At 54.2% G+C, this 15,181-nt stretch overlaps 1 protein-coding gene across 1 annotated transcript; it reads left to right on the plus strand.

Annotated features, from left to right (window-relative positions):
- The first annotated feature begins 2,303 nt into the window (after positions 1-2,303).
- Positions 2,304-11,059, plus strand: ARMC12 (armadillo repeat containing 12). Its single transcript, XM_006115724.4, has 6 exons — positions 2,304-2,558; positions 4,252-4,400; positions 5,829-5,963; positions 6,215-6,388; positions 9,951-10,022; positions 10,645-11,059. The coding sequence occupies exons 1-6, from the start codon at positions 2,420-2,422 to the stop codon at positions 10,978-10,980; spliced, it is 1,005 nt and encodes a 334-aa protein (XP_006115786.2). The 5' UTR covers positions 2,304-2,419; the 3' UTR covers positions 10,981-11,059.
- Positions 11,060-15,181: the final 4,122 nt, after the last annotated feature.

Below are 15,181 nucleotides of genomic sequence, written 5' to 3' on the forward strand. Positions count from 1 at the left end.
TGGAGGGAGCACGAGAGGGGGTCTCCCTCCGGCCCACCTGCTTGGTCCAACATATGTGGAAAGGGTGATCCCTTGGAGGCTACATGCTGGGGAGGCGGGTCGAAACCCTTCAGCCATCTCTAGGACTTTACTGCCCTCTACTGGTGCATGCTGGATCTGCCTCAAGGCATCCAGCGGCAAGAGCCAGCTGGAGCCCTTGGCTGTGTCTAGACTGGCAAGTTTTTCCGCAAAAATCAGCTGCTTTTGCGGAAAAACTTGCCAGCTGTCTACACTGGCTGCTTGAATTTCCGGAAAAGCACTGACTTCCTACTGTAAGAAATCAGTGCTTCTTGCAGAAATACTGTGCTGCTCCCGTTCGGGCAAAAGCCCTCTTGTGCAAATCATTTGCGCATGAGGGCCAGTGTAGACAGCACAGTGCTGTTTTGCGCAAAAAAGCCCCGATGGCAAAAATGGCGATCGGGGCTTCTTTGCGCAAAAGCGCGTCTAGATGGGCACGGATGCTTTTCCACAAAAAGTGCTTTTGCGGAAAAGTGTCCGTGCCAATCTAGACGCGCTTTTCCGCAAATGCTTTTAACGGAAAACTTTTCTGTTAAAAGCATTTGCGGAAATCATGCCAGTCTAGATGTAGCCCTTGGGTTCCCGGATGCTCACAATCCTGTGCCCACTTCAAGGTGATGGAGATGGGGCAGTAGCACATTCACACTTATTATGCAGGTGCTGGCTGCTAGTGACTATATCATCCTGTGAACAATACTGACACCTTTCTCCAGCATGGTGTCAAGTGTTAAGAGGGGTTGCCGTGTTAGTCTGAATCTACAGCAGCACTGTTTTTGTGCTGCTTGTTATGTTTTATATAGTGGATGTGAGCTGATTTTTTTTTTCTTTTTCCTCGTATTTTTATTTTTTTTCTTCTCTTTTTTCCCCCACCCCTCCCCCCGCTTTTGTTTTCTTCATGTCCCTTCTTCCCTTTTATCTTTACGCCTGCTGGAGGCAGCGGCGCCACGGAGCTCTCCCTGGACTCATTTGCTTTGCTTAAGTTGCTCGGGGTGTCACGATAGGCATGGCCTCTCTGGAGATGGGGGGACCCTGTGAGAGAAAGGTTCTACTGTTTGGGGGAGTTCTTCTTTTAGTTATCTATTCATCAGTCTCCCTGGACACACAATTGCAGATCTAAAGGGAGCCATCCTGCAGCAAAAAAACTTCAAGACCAGACTTCAAAGAGAAACTGCTGAGGTACAGTTCATCTTCAAGTTTGACACAATCAGCTCAGGATTAAATGAAGACTGTGACTGGCTAGCTAACTACAAAAGCAGCTTCTCCTCTCTTGGTATTCACACCTCCAGATCAGCTACTGGAAGTGGGCCTCATCCTCCCTGATTGGATCCACCTCGTCATCTCTAGCCTGATTCTGGCCTGCCTATTTATACCTGCCTCTGGAAATTTCCACTACATGCATCTGACGAAGTGGGTCTTTGCCCACGAAAGCTTATGCTCCAACACTTCAGTTAGTCTATAAGGTGCCACAGGACTCCTCGCCGCTTTCTCCAGCGCGGTGCTGTTCATCCACCCACCGCAAAGGCGGGCAGTAGCACAATCCCATTTTACAGATGGGGAAACTGAGGCATGGTGTGCTGCAATGACTCACCCAAGGTCACTCGGCAGGCCAGCAACAGGAATAGACCCAGCTTCCCAGAGTGCTCTAGGCAACACCTGCCCCCTTACATAGGTCGTGGCTTGGTAACTGCAAAGTCTGGATACTGACTCAGCTGCAGACCTGAACTTACCCAGAATCTAGGTGTTTGGGTCTGAGACAGCTGAGCAGAGAGCCCCTGCCTGCTACAAACAGCAGACAGGTTCAGACGCCAAGGAGAGGAGGAATAATTTAATCCCGGTAAAGGGAGGTATCGCGAAGAGCAATGGGACCAACTGGTCGGACATCAGAACACCTCCTGGGAGCGAGACCTGGCTGTGGAATAGCCTCTCAAAGGAAGAGGTGGGAGCTATGTTTAAAACTAGACTTGGCCAATTCCTAGTCATTGTACATTCCCAGCACTTGTGTGTGGATTTCAAAGCACTTTCCCAGGGAAGGGGAATATCACGGTTCCCATTTTACACATGGGGAGGGTGGAGGGGGAGTGATTTGCCTAAGCTGAGCCAGTTGGAAACAGACCCCAGGAGTTGTTCCTCCCACGGCTCCTCTAGCCAATAAAAGACACCCTCCCCTCCCGCTGCAGTGCCACAAATGCCACGATGGACTCCGGTGACATCACAAACCATGTGATGAGCAGCTGAGTATTTCCAGCTGGGGGCCTGTCTGGAGTCACTGTTCTGGATTCCTGGGAGTTCCGGTTCTAGAGCATCACTTGCTCCCCCCTCAGCGGGTTCTCGGTGTCTCCCTCCGATACCGCCAGGCAGGAAGATGGAGTACTTAGAGATGTGCACCCGTAAAAACATGCTCAGCGTGGCCACAGGAGCCGGGGCCCTCTACCTGCTCTACAAGACCGTCCGAGCTGGAATGAATAGCCCCCCCTTCAGCCAGGAGCCTGTCAGCATAGCCAGTGAGTAGGGAGCAGTTTCCCGCTTCTGGGAGATCGTGGTGCAGCAGGCTCCTCGGCTGCAGCTCTCCCTCGCAGTTCTCCTTGTTGCTGATACCCTGTGAGCCTCATGTCGGGCCTGCTGGTGGGAATTCAAAGGGAACTTGAGCAAACTGGCACCCCCACATGCTAATCCCAGCTCTGCTGCCGGCTGACCCACAGACAAGTCGCTTCCGTGCGCCGTGCCTCAGTTTCCCCCGCTGGTTGGAGAGGAGTCCAAGCCAAAATCCTGTATGTAAACAGCCTCTGGGGAGTTCAGATCCAGAGCTAACGCTGCAGCCAGGCCTGTCTCTCTTGCCCCCTTTCCTCAGGGGATCCTGAGGCTCTTAGGACGAGTTTTGCTGGCTTCTGGAGCATGGAGCTGTAAATTGCCTGGTAGAATCGTGATCTAAGCTTTCTCTAGGGTGCACTCCTGTGCAGGCGTGCAAAAGAATTTGAATCCTGCCCATCTCAGCAGAGCCACACAGAGTAAGCGGCTGCTGGTGGGATAAAATCAGTTCCCAAGGAAAGGGACGAGCGGCTTGGTGAACAGGGATGCCTGCTTGCCCTCTCCACCCACAGCGAGTAGGATGCTTCAGCTCATTTGGGGTAGTCAAAGCTTTGGTTTATGGGACCTGGGTCCTGTGGTCTTTGCACCCAGAGCCAGCCTGGAAACTCAGCACGAAACTCAGCCAGGAGCACAGCATATTGCAAGGTCTGGGACAGGTACGAAATCCTGGGAGTTCATGTGGAACTCAGCTGAGGTTACCTGACCTGTCCAGGACCCCAGCGGAGCCTCTGGCAAACCTACCCTAATCTGGAGTTTGTAACCAGGCATGTTGGCCTCAGCTGGGTTTGGGTTTTGTCACATCTGGCCCAAGAACGGAGCAAGGAACTGGCTGTCTGTTGCATCCCAAAAGCACCCTCTGCGGCAGAACTCTCAGTGCTTTACAAAGGAGAGCGGTTTCATTGGCCCCATTTTATAGATGTGGAAACTGAGGCACGAAACAGAAAAATGACATGCGCCAGGTCACCCAGCAGCAGAAACCAGAATAAAACCCAGCTGTCCTGGGACCCCCATCCAGTGCTTTTGCCATTAGGCAACATTGCTTTATAGGCTAAGGCCACAGTCAGGAAAGTAACCCTGCCACTTCCTTGGCAGACTGTATTTTCCAACAGACTGTCTCTCGGTCTGTCAGTAATTGGGGTAGGCTATCTCCACTCATTAGCATAGTGGATTTCCAGATATGAACTCCGTCAAACTTTCCATGAGTGATATACCCAACTATTTGCCCATTCATACCTCAACTATGCCACTAACCTGCACACCTAATTCTGGTGCAATGCTGAAGTGGGCCTTTGCCCACGAAAGCTTATGCTCCAATACAGCTGTTAGTCTACAAAGTGCTACAGGACTCCTTGTCGCTTTTGCTGATTACATGCTGTATGTACCACGGGACTTTAAGCACAACTTTGAATTGTAGATAATCCATGGCACCTCGATGTACAGATATTTTTACTTTCCCTGTCTGCCATGTCAAGCTTTATTTCAAACAGTCATTTCAATAAAAAAAAATTGAAGTAAAAGCCTCCACCAGCTGCTCTCCTCTTGGAGCGGGGCTTGCAGGCTGGGTGGCTTCACACCAGCAGCGTGACAGTGCCGGCTGATTGTTCCTAGGACTTGCCGTAGAGCAGGGGAGTTTCGCTGGGAAGGATTCTGGAGAGCTGAGAAGGATCCTGGCTTCCCTGAGCCAGAAGCAGGATGATTACGCCAAGAGCATGATGTTACACAGCATCACCCGCTGCGTTTACCTGCTAGAGTCAGAGGTGAGGGCAAAGCAAAGTTGGTCATTTCAAGCAGGATTCCTTCCAAACCTGCTGGGTGCGGGGCCCAGAGAGGTTCTGGGCCGGGGGCAAGGTGGAGGGCAGAAAGAAGTAATGGGGTGCAGTTTCTGAGCTACATTGTCGTGCATAGCTTGAAATAAGCTGCGCAGGTAGAGCTATGCAAATTGCCTAGCTCATATCAAGAAAGCCTATTTCGAAATTGAGCGCTATTCCAGCATGTTCCTTATTCCTCATGCAACAAGGTTTACAGGAAGCGGGAATATGACGCCCGGTATTTTGAAATAACGGGCGTGCTATGATGTGGAGAACGCTATTTTGGGATAACGGATGTTATCCCGAAAAAGCACCGCTGTGTAAACACACCCAATGAGTTTTCAGGGGACTCTGCTTGTTGTCCCACGATCCCAAAGAGGGGGCTAAGAAGCAGCCTAAGGAGAGAAGAAACAAGCTGTAAAGCCGGCGCTGGACAGAGTGGATTTGAAAGAGCAGAGGATTTGGACAGATCCCCGTTCTCATTTTTACAGGGCAAGGCTGATTTCTTAGAATGGCATTTCTCTGTCTCTGGGCAGCCCCTCTTGGATACCAGCATCAGCTGAGTCGAAGCTCAGGATTCCCTCTGCTGCAAAGATGACCTTGTGTCTGTGCATGTATCACGCCTCCTAGCTCTCCTCTGTGGTGGCACTGGCCCAGCTGCAGAGAAAAGCAGGGGACTCGCAGACATCTCACTCCCCACAGCAGGTCCCACACAGCAGGTCGAGGTGGCCTGGCAAATAGGATGGTTTGGGCCTCAGCAAAGCCAGGGAATGAGACAAGCTAGTGGGGGCTTGAGTAAAACCAGTGCTAGGTCTATGATCTGTACAAATTGAACACACCTAATGCTCCCAGGAGAGTGACAGACATGGGACCAATGTTCCCTCTAATCGGGTCCATCCGTGAGAGGATTTTTTCCATCCATGTGCAGAATAAATTTTTATGTGCACTGAGGCATGTGTGAATGTGCACCACCCATAGGCACACGTACCCTAGCTGTGGTGCTCTTATTCAGCGGGGCTGCACCGGAATCTCTCCTGAGTGGCCGCACAGGCACACAGCTGACAGGGAACACTGGGGTGGGGCCTCCAGGTCCTTGCCCATGTGCTTTGGAGGGACATAGTGGGCAAATGGAGCCCTCGCACGGCAGGCTGGTCCCTGGACTGGGACATGACCAGCTTTAAGAAACAGCAACAGGACTCCTGTCCTGGACTTGCTGGTGCTCTGCCTGGGCTTCACAGCATCGCCTGCCAATGGGGCTCCACTGCTCCCCACCCCTTGCAGGTACTTATACGGCTCCTGGTCCCCCGGGCACATACATAATTATTCAGAGGGAGATGCTTCTGTGTGCACTTGAGTTCAACTCATCTTCCTCTCCAGGCTGCAGCCTGTACCTATGAAGACATCAGACAGGTGGCAGCAGCCTTGGATGACAAAGACAAAGGCATCAAAATCCAAGCGTTAAACGCCCTCAAGGCATTTGCTGGGATCCGGAAGTTTAGAATTAAAATCCAGGTAATTGCTCCCCTCTCTGCCTCTACGTCTGGCCTCCTCTGGCTCTCACGCTACCTCCCAGCCCCTTGCAGCCACTGCATCCATCCCCTGACGGAGGTGATCTCCCTCTCTCAAGGGGAACATGTGGGGTCCTGCCTTAGGAGTCACACGAAGTACAGTAGCCGTTACCCCATGAGGCCATTGCTAGGGGCTGCACTTGCTCCAGGCCTGTGGGGTCAGGTGATCAGCTCTTGCTCTGTCTTCCCACGCAGGAGTTTGTGCCCAAGATCTTGGAGCTGATCAGCACGATCTGGGACACGGAGCTGCACATTGCTGGCCTGAGGCTGCTGAATGGCTTGCCCTTGCCGGATCACACCCACCCGCTCCTGAGACGGACGATACCTACCCTGATAGAGATCCTGCAGGCTGGGACCACTTTGGCCCAGGTATAGAAAGTGGGGTGCGCCTCTTTCTTCCAGCCAGGAGCTCCGACACCATTATGGATGGGGTGTCCCTGTCTGGGTGCCTTCCCCACCCTGCCCTCCAGCTCTTCCCTAAGGGGGCACTGGGTGAATCTGCCACACTGCCAGCAGCACACAGCACTGGTCCTCTTTGTGCCTTACGAGCACTAATTAACCCCACTCGCCGCGCCCCTCACACCAGGAAACTGGGATCTGTCTAAACTCACAGGCTACGTCTACACTGGCATGAATTTCCGAAAATGCTTTTAACGGAAAACTTTTCCGTTAAAAGCATTTTCGGAAAAGCGCGTCTAGATTGGCAGGACGCTTTTCCGCAAAAAAGCCCCGATCGCCATTTTCGCAATCGGTGCTTTTTTTGCAGAAAACAAATCTCTGCTGCCTACACTGGCCCTTTTGCGCAAAAGTTTTTCGGAAAAAGACTTTTGCCCAAACGGGAGCAGCATAGCATTTCCGCAAAAGCACCGACAATCTTACATGAGATCGTCAGTGCTTTTGCGGAAATTCAAGCGGCCGGTGTAGACAGCTGGCAAGTTTTTCCACAAAAGCAGATGATTTTGCGGAAAAACTTGCCTGTCTAGACACAGCCACAGGGTACGTCAACACCAGGGCTAACGTCGGAATGAGCCACGCAACTTCAGCTACGTTAATGGTGTAGCTTTCGCTGAAATAGCTTACCTCAGCTTATGGCTCAGTTTGCCCAGCAGGACGTCTGAGGAACAGCACTCTTCCTCCGACAGCCCTTATTCCTCATGAAACGAGCATTACCATAAGTCCGAGTAAGTCGTAAGTCGCCCTCCAGCTCAACATTATGTCGGAATAAAGCAGCGGTCACCAGCCAGTAGATGGGGATCTGCCAGTAGATCTTGGAACCCCGGACAGGTGATCCCACCTGCTGTCATGCTGCTCCTGCCCTCTGCCTTGAGTTGCCCCTTGGGAGCCGCCTGCTTACTGTGAGGGAGGACGAGGGGGGGGGGGGCTGATGTCAAGGTTTCTCTCTTCCCCCCACTCCTGTATCCAGGGGCGGCCTGTGAGCCTAGGCAAACTAGGCAGTTGCCTAGGGCGCCGCCAGCCCGGGCACCCAATGATGACGTCACGGGGTGCCAGAGCACCCCACGATGACATCATGGCCATTGACGGCCGTGCAGGCGGGGGCGCCGATCACGCCTTCCACCTGGGGGCCAGCTGCGGAAGCCAGCCTCGGGCCGCTCCTGCCTGTACCCTGTCTCCACACAGAGAGAAGGGGATGGAGGGAGCTTGGTAATGCAAATCTCTGCCACACACACACACACACACACACACACACACAGTGTGTGTCTCTGTCACTCTCACACACACACACACAGCCCTTCCCTCTCAGTTCCCGACCCAACACATACATGGGGGTTGTTACTCCTTTTACTGCTTGCAAAGTGGGTTAGTTTTGGTGTTTGACGGGTCTGTGGATTTCCTCACTTTCATCTCTCTCATGCTACAATTTAATCCTTTGAGCAGTGCGTTCTAACATGCCTGACCTGTCATATCTGCAGTAATTATCCCTGTGGTCATTGTGCTCCTGGAGGTGGCTGGCATGTTCCTGCAGCCCCTGAGAAAGTCAGAGTGGGCCGGGGGGGGGGGTTGCTACATGCTGCCCTGCCCTTTCCTTGCCTGCAGACACCGCCCCTGCAGCTCCCATTGATCAGTAATGGGGAATCGTGGCCAGCAGAAGCTGTGGGTGGGTGCCTGTAGAGGAGGAGCAGCACATGGTGCCATTGCTGTACATGCCAGCTGCTCTCAGGAGTGGTGCAGGAGTAAGCAGGGCAGGCAGGGCAGGAGTAAGCCTGTCTTAACCCCACTGCTCCATCCCTGGCACAGCTGTTCAGCCACTCCCAGGGTGGGTGGGACTTAAACCCACAACCCAATCCAGGCCACTGCCCTATCCCCTACTCCACTCAAGAGCCCATCCACCCCTCCTCCAGCAGATCCCGTATCCTGCCTTCCTAATACAGGAACCAGGTCCATCTCTGGGGCAACTGGTGTTGGCTGCTACCCTGGTGGGTGGAGTGAGGGCAGGAGGAATGCGAGTCCACCCACCTGTGCTGCACACACTGATGCATGTAACACACTACTGCAGAACCCACCTCACCTTCCTGCCTGCCTTCAGAGGGTCCCTTATCCTGCCTTCCTAATATGGGAGCCAGCTGTGTTGGCTGCTCCCAGGGTGGGGGAGCAGGACTTAAGCGCTCTGTGCTCCCAGGCAACTGCCTTATATTCTAGTCCACTTAAGAACCCACCCCAGCCCCCTGCCTGCAGCAGCTCCCTTAGCTTGCTTTCCTAATGCAGGAACCTGGTGGATCCCTGGGGCATCCAGTGTTGGCTTCCCAGAGGCTACCTGGGTGGGTGGAGTGGGGGCTCCAGTCTACCACCCTGTGCTCCAAGCACTGATCCCCTGGGGTGCTCCAGAGCCCCCCTACCCTACCTTCAGAGGGTCCCTTTACCTGTGTTGGCTGTTAGGGCACTCCCAGGTTGGGTGCGGGGATGTGGGGGACATGACATGAGCTGCCAAGGTGGGGCAGAACTCCAACCCACCACTCCACACTCCCCAGGGGTGGGGGGCCCTAGCCCCTCGTCCACTCCAGAACCCACCCCACCTCCCTACCTTCAGCATGTCCTCTCCCACACTCCAAACCCCTTGGCCCAAGACCAGAGCCTGCACCCCAACCCCCTACCCCAGCTGGGTGAAAGTGAATGAGATTCGGGGAGGGAGGGGGATGGAGTGAGCAGGGTGAGGCCTTGGAGAATGGGTGGAGCAGGGGCGGGGCCTCAGAAAAGGAGGGGAAGGAAGCCGGGCAGGGGTATTTGGGTTTGAGGTAGATCTTACATTGCATTGAAATTGTGGTTTAAAAAGGTTGGACACCATTGAAATAAAGTAGTGGGGTGCAGATGCGCTCTTTGTTATTTCGGAATCAAGTCAGTTATTCCAAAATCATGCTGCTGTGTAGACGTACCCACAGTGTCCCAGCTCAGCTTGGAAGGCAGGCGACCTGGGCGCCCAATCTGTGCTCAGAACAGTCTCCTACGGCGCCCCCAGCAGGGGGCTCCTGCTGCATGTCCTACGGCGCCCCCTGCTGGGAGAGGCTGCTGCATGTCCTACAGCGCCCCCTGCTGGGAGAGGCTGGCACTGGAGTAGCCAGGGGCTTCTCAGAGCCAGTGTTCCCACCCCATTCCCTACAGTGCCCCCTGCTGGGAGGCATTTGCATTGGAGTAGCTGGGAACCCCAAATAATCCCTTCTCCTGGCCCCATTCCCTGCAGCACCCCCTGCTGGGAGAGTCCAGGACTGGAGTAGCTGGGAGCTCCCCACAGTCAGTGCTCCTGGCCCCATTTCCAGCAGCACTCCCCTACTGGGAGAGGCTGGGGCTGGTGCAAGTAGCAACACTCTCCCACCTCATTCCCCCCCCCCCCCACTGACTTTTGCTTCAGAAGTGGTGGGGCCTGGCGTGACATTCCCCTCCGAGTCCCCTGATGAGCCTCGCCGCCCTGTTTCCTTAGGTGCAGGTTCTCAAGCTGCTGAGCGACCTGGCCCAGAAAGAAGACCTTCTGTACGACATCATGAACTGCCAGGTAAGGGCCAGCCTGCTACCAGGGCTGGGAGAGTCTTGAAGAGCCAGGCCTGAGGCACAGGGGAGCAGGGTGTACAAGGGGAGGCAATGCCGGGGTGCTTGGGATCCTCTCAGAGGTGGCCGAGGTAGGGACTGACATTTCCCATTATAAGATTGTTGTGAGCTGCCTAGGCTGACGTTCCCAGCTGGGCTGTGCCTCAGGCTCAGCACACTTGGAAGTTGTGGTTCTAATTAGCCGCTTTGTGTACCCTTGCGGAGGGGGACAAAAATCCAACCTGTCAAACCCAAATGCGCTCTCCCTGCACCTGCAAACACTGGCTGTTAATGTGGGGTGAGGCAGCAAAGCGCTTCCTTCTCCCCCCACTCCCGGCTCCAGGCCCTGAGTTCATAGACACCTCCTAAGCTCGGAGAAACGGCTGCTCTTGCTGCTCCTTTCGAGGCTGGGAAGGACAAGCAGAGAGAAAGGGTCTTGAAGGGTAGGTCATAATCCCCTCCAGACCCTGGGCACTGGCTTTGGGGCAGGTTCTCCCATGCCTCCTCTGTCCCCCATTCCCACCTGGCAGAGCTGGGAGCAGTGGCATGGAGGGGCAATGAACATAGCAGCACCTTCCTTGTGTCCCCAGGTGCACCCCGACTTCCTGAACCTCTTCCACTCCTCGTTGCCCGGCAACCTGCTCTACGAGATGCTGGTGTTCGTGGAGAAGCTGAGCGAGGGGCGCCTGACCCCGCAGTACCAGTCGGTGCACTGGGAGTACAACGAGCTGTCCCTCCACGCAGCGCTCTTTGGAGAGGACTCCCGTCTGGCCGACCGCCTGCTCTCCCTCATCATCCACCCTGAGGAGGAGGTGCAGATCCAGGCCTGCAAGGTTATCCTGAGCCTCCAGCTCTGCAAGGAGGAGGAGACCAAAGCCAGCAGCCATCGCATCGACTGCTCCTACTTCGACGAGGAGAACTCCTGAGCTGGCTGGCGCCGGGGCAGGGGTAACCAGAGGAGATCAGAAGTATCATCAGAGGCTAATAAAAGAGTTCAGGAGCGTGGGGTCATTGCCATGTGTCTCACTGGGAACCTCCAGGGAGCGTGGCTCCTGGCTCAGCACAGCGGCCCTTGGAGATATCCCCAGTGCCCCTCCTTGGTAACTAACTTCAGCCTCAGCTAGGCTGGGGATCTGCCCTGATTCCAGCCTCCCTGTGCAACCCCTCAATGCAGACAGGAAAGCTGCTGTTTGCACTGGGCCAGCGGCTCATGCTGCTTGAATCTGGGGCAAGCGTAAGCTGTGACTTTGCCCCATCTGTATTAGGAAGCCATGTTGGTGCAGCTACATGGGTGGCTGGAATGGGGGCAAGCCCTCAGGGCAGACAAGGCCTTACAGGGCATGTCCGCACTGTGCACAAAGGCCAGAGCAGTGGGATCTGAGCGTGGACATGATGTTCCCATCCACAGTTGAGTAAAGCTGGCCTGCGAGTTGCTGGGCCCGGGGCCGCTTCCATACTGCACTGTGCAGACCTTCTGCCACAGCTCTGCGTCTTGAGCTGCATCCACACTGCAGCAGGGGCTTGGCCCTGAGTCACGGTGAGACATGAGCTCTGAACCACCTCCTAGCCAGGCCCTAGGGCCTAAGGCTGTCTACACTACAGAGTTTTTCCTCTGCCGCGTCCAGGGAACACATCCAGGGATCAGTTTCCGAAAAAGTGGGTGCACTCTTTCGGAAGCCCTGTATTCCTCATTTTATGAGGCATAAGGGCTCTTCCGAAAAGGGGAGGTTTTTCCCCACATGTGGCCCTGTGTAGACAGTCCAAATGTTGGAAAAGCCTCTTCCGAAAAAAGAAGCGGAAAAAGGTACACAATTTGAGCTTTGCAATTTGCGTACCTTTTTCTGAAAATAATCTGCAGCATAGACATAGCCTGAGTGCTTAGTGCTGGCCAAGTCAGACCGACTGGGACAAGGAGGGAAGCAGGGTCTGAGCCCCAGTGCGGGCTTAGTTGGGGTGTAAACAGAGGTGAAAGGAAGCAGGTGCACCCAAGGAAGAGGTGCACCCAAGAGCCAGCAGGGAGCTCTATAAGGAGGTGGCAGGGCCTGGGTTTCAACAGGACAGAAGGAATGCTGAGCAGATGGATAAGGGAGACATTATGCCCACACTCCATGCCGCCGGCCCTACAGCTCCTGGGAGCAAATGCAAGAAAAGCCACCTGGGCCCCTTCTCCCCCTATTGCTGGGTGTCCTACAGAATTTGCTCCTATTTCAATATGCTGAGAGCCGGTCCTGGGCTGCACCCCTCTGTCCCACCTGCCGGGGATGGACCCAGATGCATTAGGAAGGGCAAAGATGAAGCACTGGAGTGAAAAAGAAAATGCTTCCTTCCAATATCCAGGAATTTTGGCATCCAGCTCAGGGTCTTTGAGGACAGCCATGTGGAGGGCTGGAAGTGGCAGTCTGGAGATGGACAGGACACACGCTGGCCAGGCCAGAATGCAGTATTCCCATAACCTCTCAAGGTAGAGGCGCCCTTGTACACTGACTGACCAATCACGCAGCAGGTGCAGTCAGGCAGGGGGAACTGTGGGGGATGATGAATAAAATCCACCTGCCATCAGAAACAGTGTTCCTGGAAATTGCACCTGGCACAAGCTGCCAACACCTCTGGGACACATGGCTAGGTCCAACCAGGCTTTGAATGGAAACAATCCACCAGAAAGGAACCCCCAGATTGCTAGAAAAAGGCAAATGCAATCCCCTGCAGATCCCTCTTCCAGCTCTGTCTCTCTGGGGTGCCAGGCATAGTCACCCCAGTCAATGCCCAACCGTGGTGCTCAGGTGATGAGTGAGGATAAGGTACTGACTAGTACTCCTCTTGCCAAAAGCATGAGATTTTGAAAGTGGCGGGTCAGTTCAAGGACACCTGGAAGGCACTTGGTCATACTAGAGCAAATACAGGCTGAGCAAGGCAAATACACATAGTAGGGCAAGGCAAATAAATAAGCCACAAAAGGCAGGATGGCTTAGTGGTTAACTGGAACAGGAGAGCAGGGCTCTAGATTCATGGCCCTGATACTGATCTGCTGGGTGTCCTTGAACAAGTCCTTTTTGGTGCCTTAGTTTCCCTTTCTTGTGTCTTGCTCTTTACACAGTAAATATGAAAGAACCACGGGGCATGGTGGGATCTACCTAATCCCATTGATTGATGCTGAGTAACAAAGGTTAACTGCACATGGACACCATTGCTGTGCTTGGAGCCCTCAAGGACACACTAATTAGAGTGAAACCACCCTATTCTCATACAACTGCACCCTTTTTCAGAAAAGCAAAACAACACACCAGGCAACGAGGTTCATGGTCATCACTAGAGTGACACACAGAGGAGCCAGGGCAGAACAACGCCTGTCCTCACACCAGAGTAACAGCGGTTGTAAAGAGCTGGCACTAAGAAAGCTATTTGCAATGCACGGTGCGAACAAGTGTCGTCAGTCCTGCAAACCCCAGAAATTATGACTGCACTTGCCACTTAGCTCCTGATTATTTACACAGAGTTACGGTTTATATGCACATTCATAGAGCTCTCTGGAAACCCTTTGTTGGGGGGTACGCCCCTGATGTGGGTGCATCTCCCTAAGGTCCTGTTGCCCCAATCCCGGCCCCTCTACCAGGGCATATATGGTACTAGCAGTCCCAATACAAAATCCAGGCCTCCCCCCTATCAGGGCATATACAGTACTAGCAGTCCCAATACAAAATCCAGTCCCCCTATCAGGGCATATACGGTACTAGCAGTCCCAATACAGAGTCCAGGCCCCCCCCTATCAGGGCATATACGGTACTAGCAGTCCCAATACAAAATCCAGTCCCCCTATCAGGGCATATACAGTACTAGCAGTCCCAATACAGAGTCCAGGCCCCCCCTATCAGGGCATATACGGTACTAGCAGTCCCAATACAAAGTTCAGGCCCCCCTATCAGGGCATATACGGTACTAGCAGTCCCAATACAATATCCAGGCCCCCCATCATATAGGGTGCTTGAGGCCTAGCCCCAGGAAAAGCCTCTCCTGGCCAGGGGTGATTGCTCCGGGTGCAGAAAGGGGTGGTAGGGGGACCTGGGCCCTCCCCCGGGGCCCAGCCCAGGGCCCTGTAGGCAGGGACTCTTGCTCCTGCCTGCTCGGTGGAAATCCAGCCAATACATACCAAGTGGTGCTAGCAATCCCTTGCCCTGGTCTACTTCCTGGCACCCTATAGTCTGTCTGCCTTGGCAGCAGTCCTTACCGGGGCCAGCAGTTTAGGTGGCCTGGTTCCTCAGGCGGAGTTGACTGCTGGCTGCACTCCCGGCATCCGATGCTGGCCCTCGCTCTAGCCTCAGCTGCTGCAGGACCACTAGGGTTGTAGCCTGGGCCCTACTACCCTCCAGCTGCCTCCTCTTCTGCAGGGCTCCCTCTGCCTTTATATGCTGGCTCTGCTGGACACACGCCCACCAGGGCTGGAGGGGCGGGGCTCTTTCAGCCAGCTGGGCCTGGGCTACTCCCAGCCCTTCAGTGCTCCCCCCATCACACCTTCCTTCTGCTGTTGTGTGGACAGAGCTGGTCAAAAATGGGGGTTTTCCCTGCTAAAAATTTGACTTTTGGAAAGACCAAAAAACCCCCCAAAGTCTAAAATATTTTGGCTGAAAGCCAGAATAGTTCAAGTCTGAGAGGCTGCTGCTGCACCTCATGGGAACTGCAGTTTGGGTGCCTCCCATTCATCTCCATAGACCACACTCCCTGCCTGGACTAAGTCTTCCTCAATGCTGCCTGATTTCCATTCATGAGGGTGGGTGTGGACTGTATGGCCACAGTGCATCATGGGAGATGAGGTCTGTCTGGAGAGAAAAGAAAGCTGCTAGTACAGCGGGGGGCAAACTGCAGCCCTTTGGGGGTCTGTGTGTGGCCCACGAGACATTTGTTAACCATTGCCCACGTGCAGGGTTGCTGGAGTCCACTGGTTTCCATCTGCGTAGCTTTTCTCCTACGGGTGTTTCTAAAGTGACACGCACTTAAAGCCGGGACACGGGAAGTGGGGTGCAGGCTGGTTGCACACACCACTGACTGAGGGCCACGCGTTCCCTCTGCAGCCAATCACAGCGCTTCAGTTGGTCCCCCCGCAAATTCTCAGTACGCACAGTTAGCAAAACTGCC

The sequence above is a fragment of the Pelodiscus sinensis genome, chromosome 27, assembly GCF_052426305.1.
Source record: "Pelodiscus sinensis isolate ZL-2025 chromosome 27, ASM5242630v1, whole genome shotgun sequence".
Classification (NCBI taxonomy): domain Eukaryota; kingdom Metazoa; phylum Chordata; order Testudines; family Trionychidae; genus Pelodiscus; species Pelodiscus sinensis.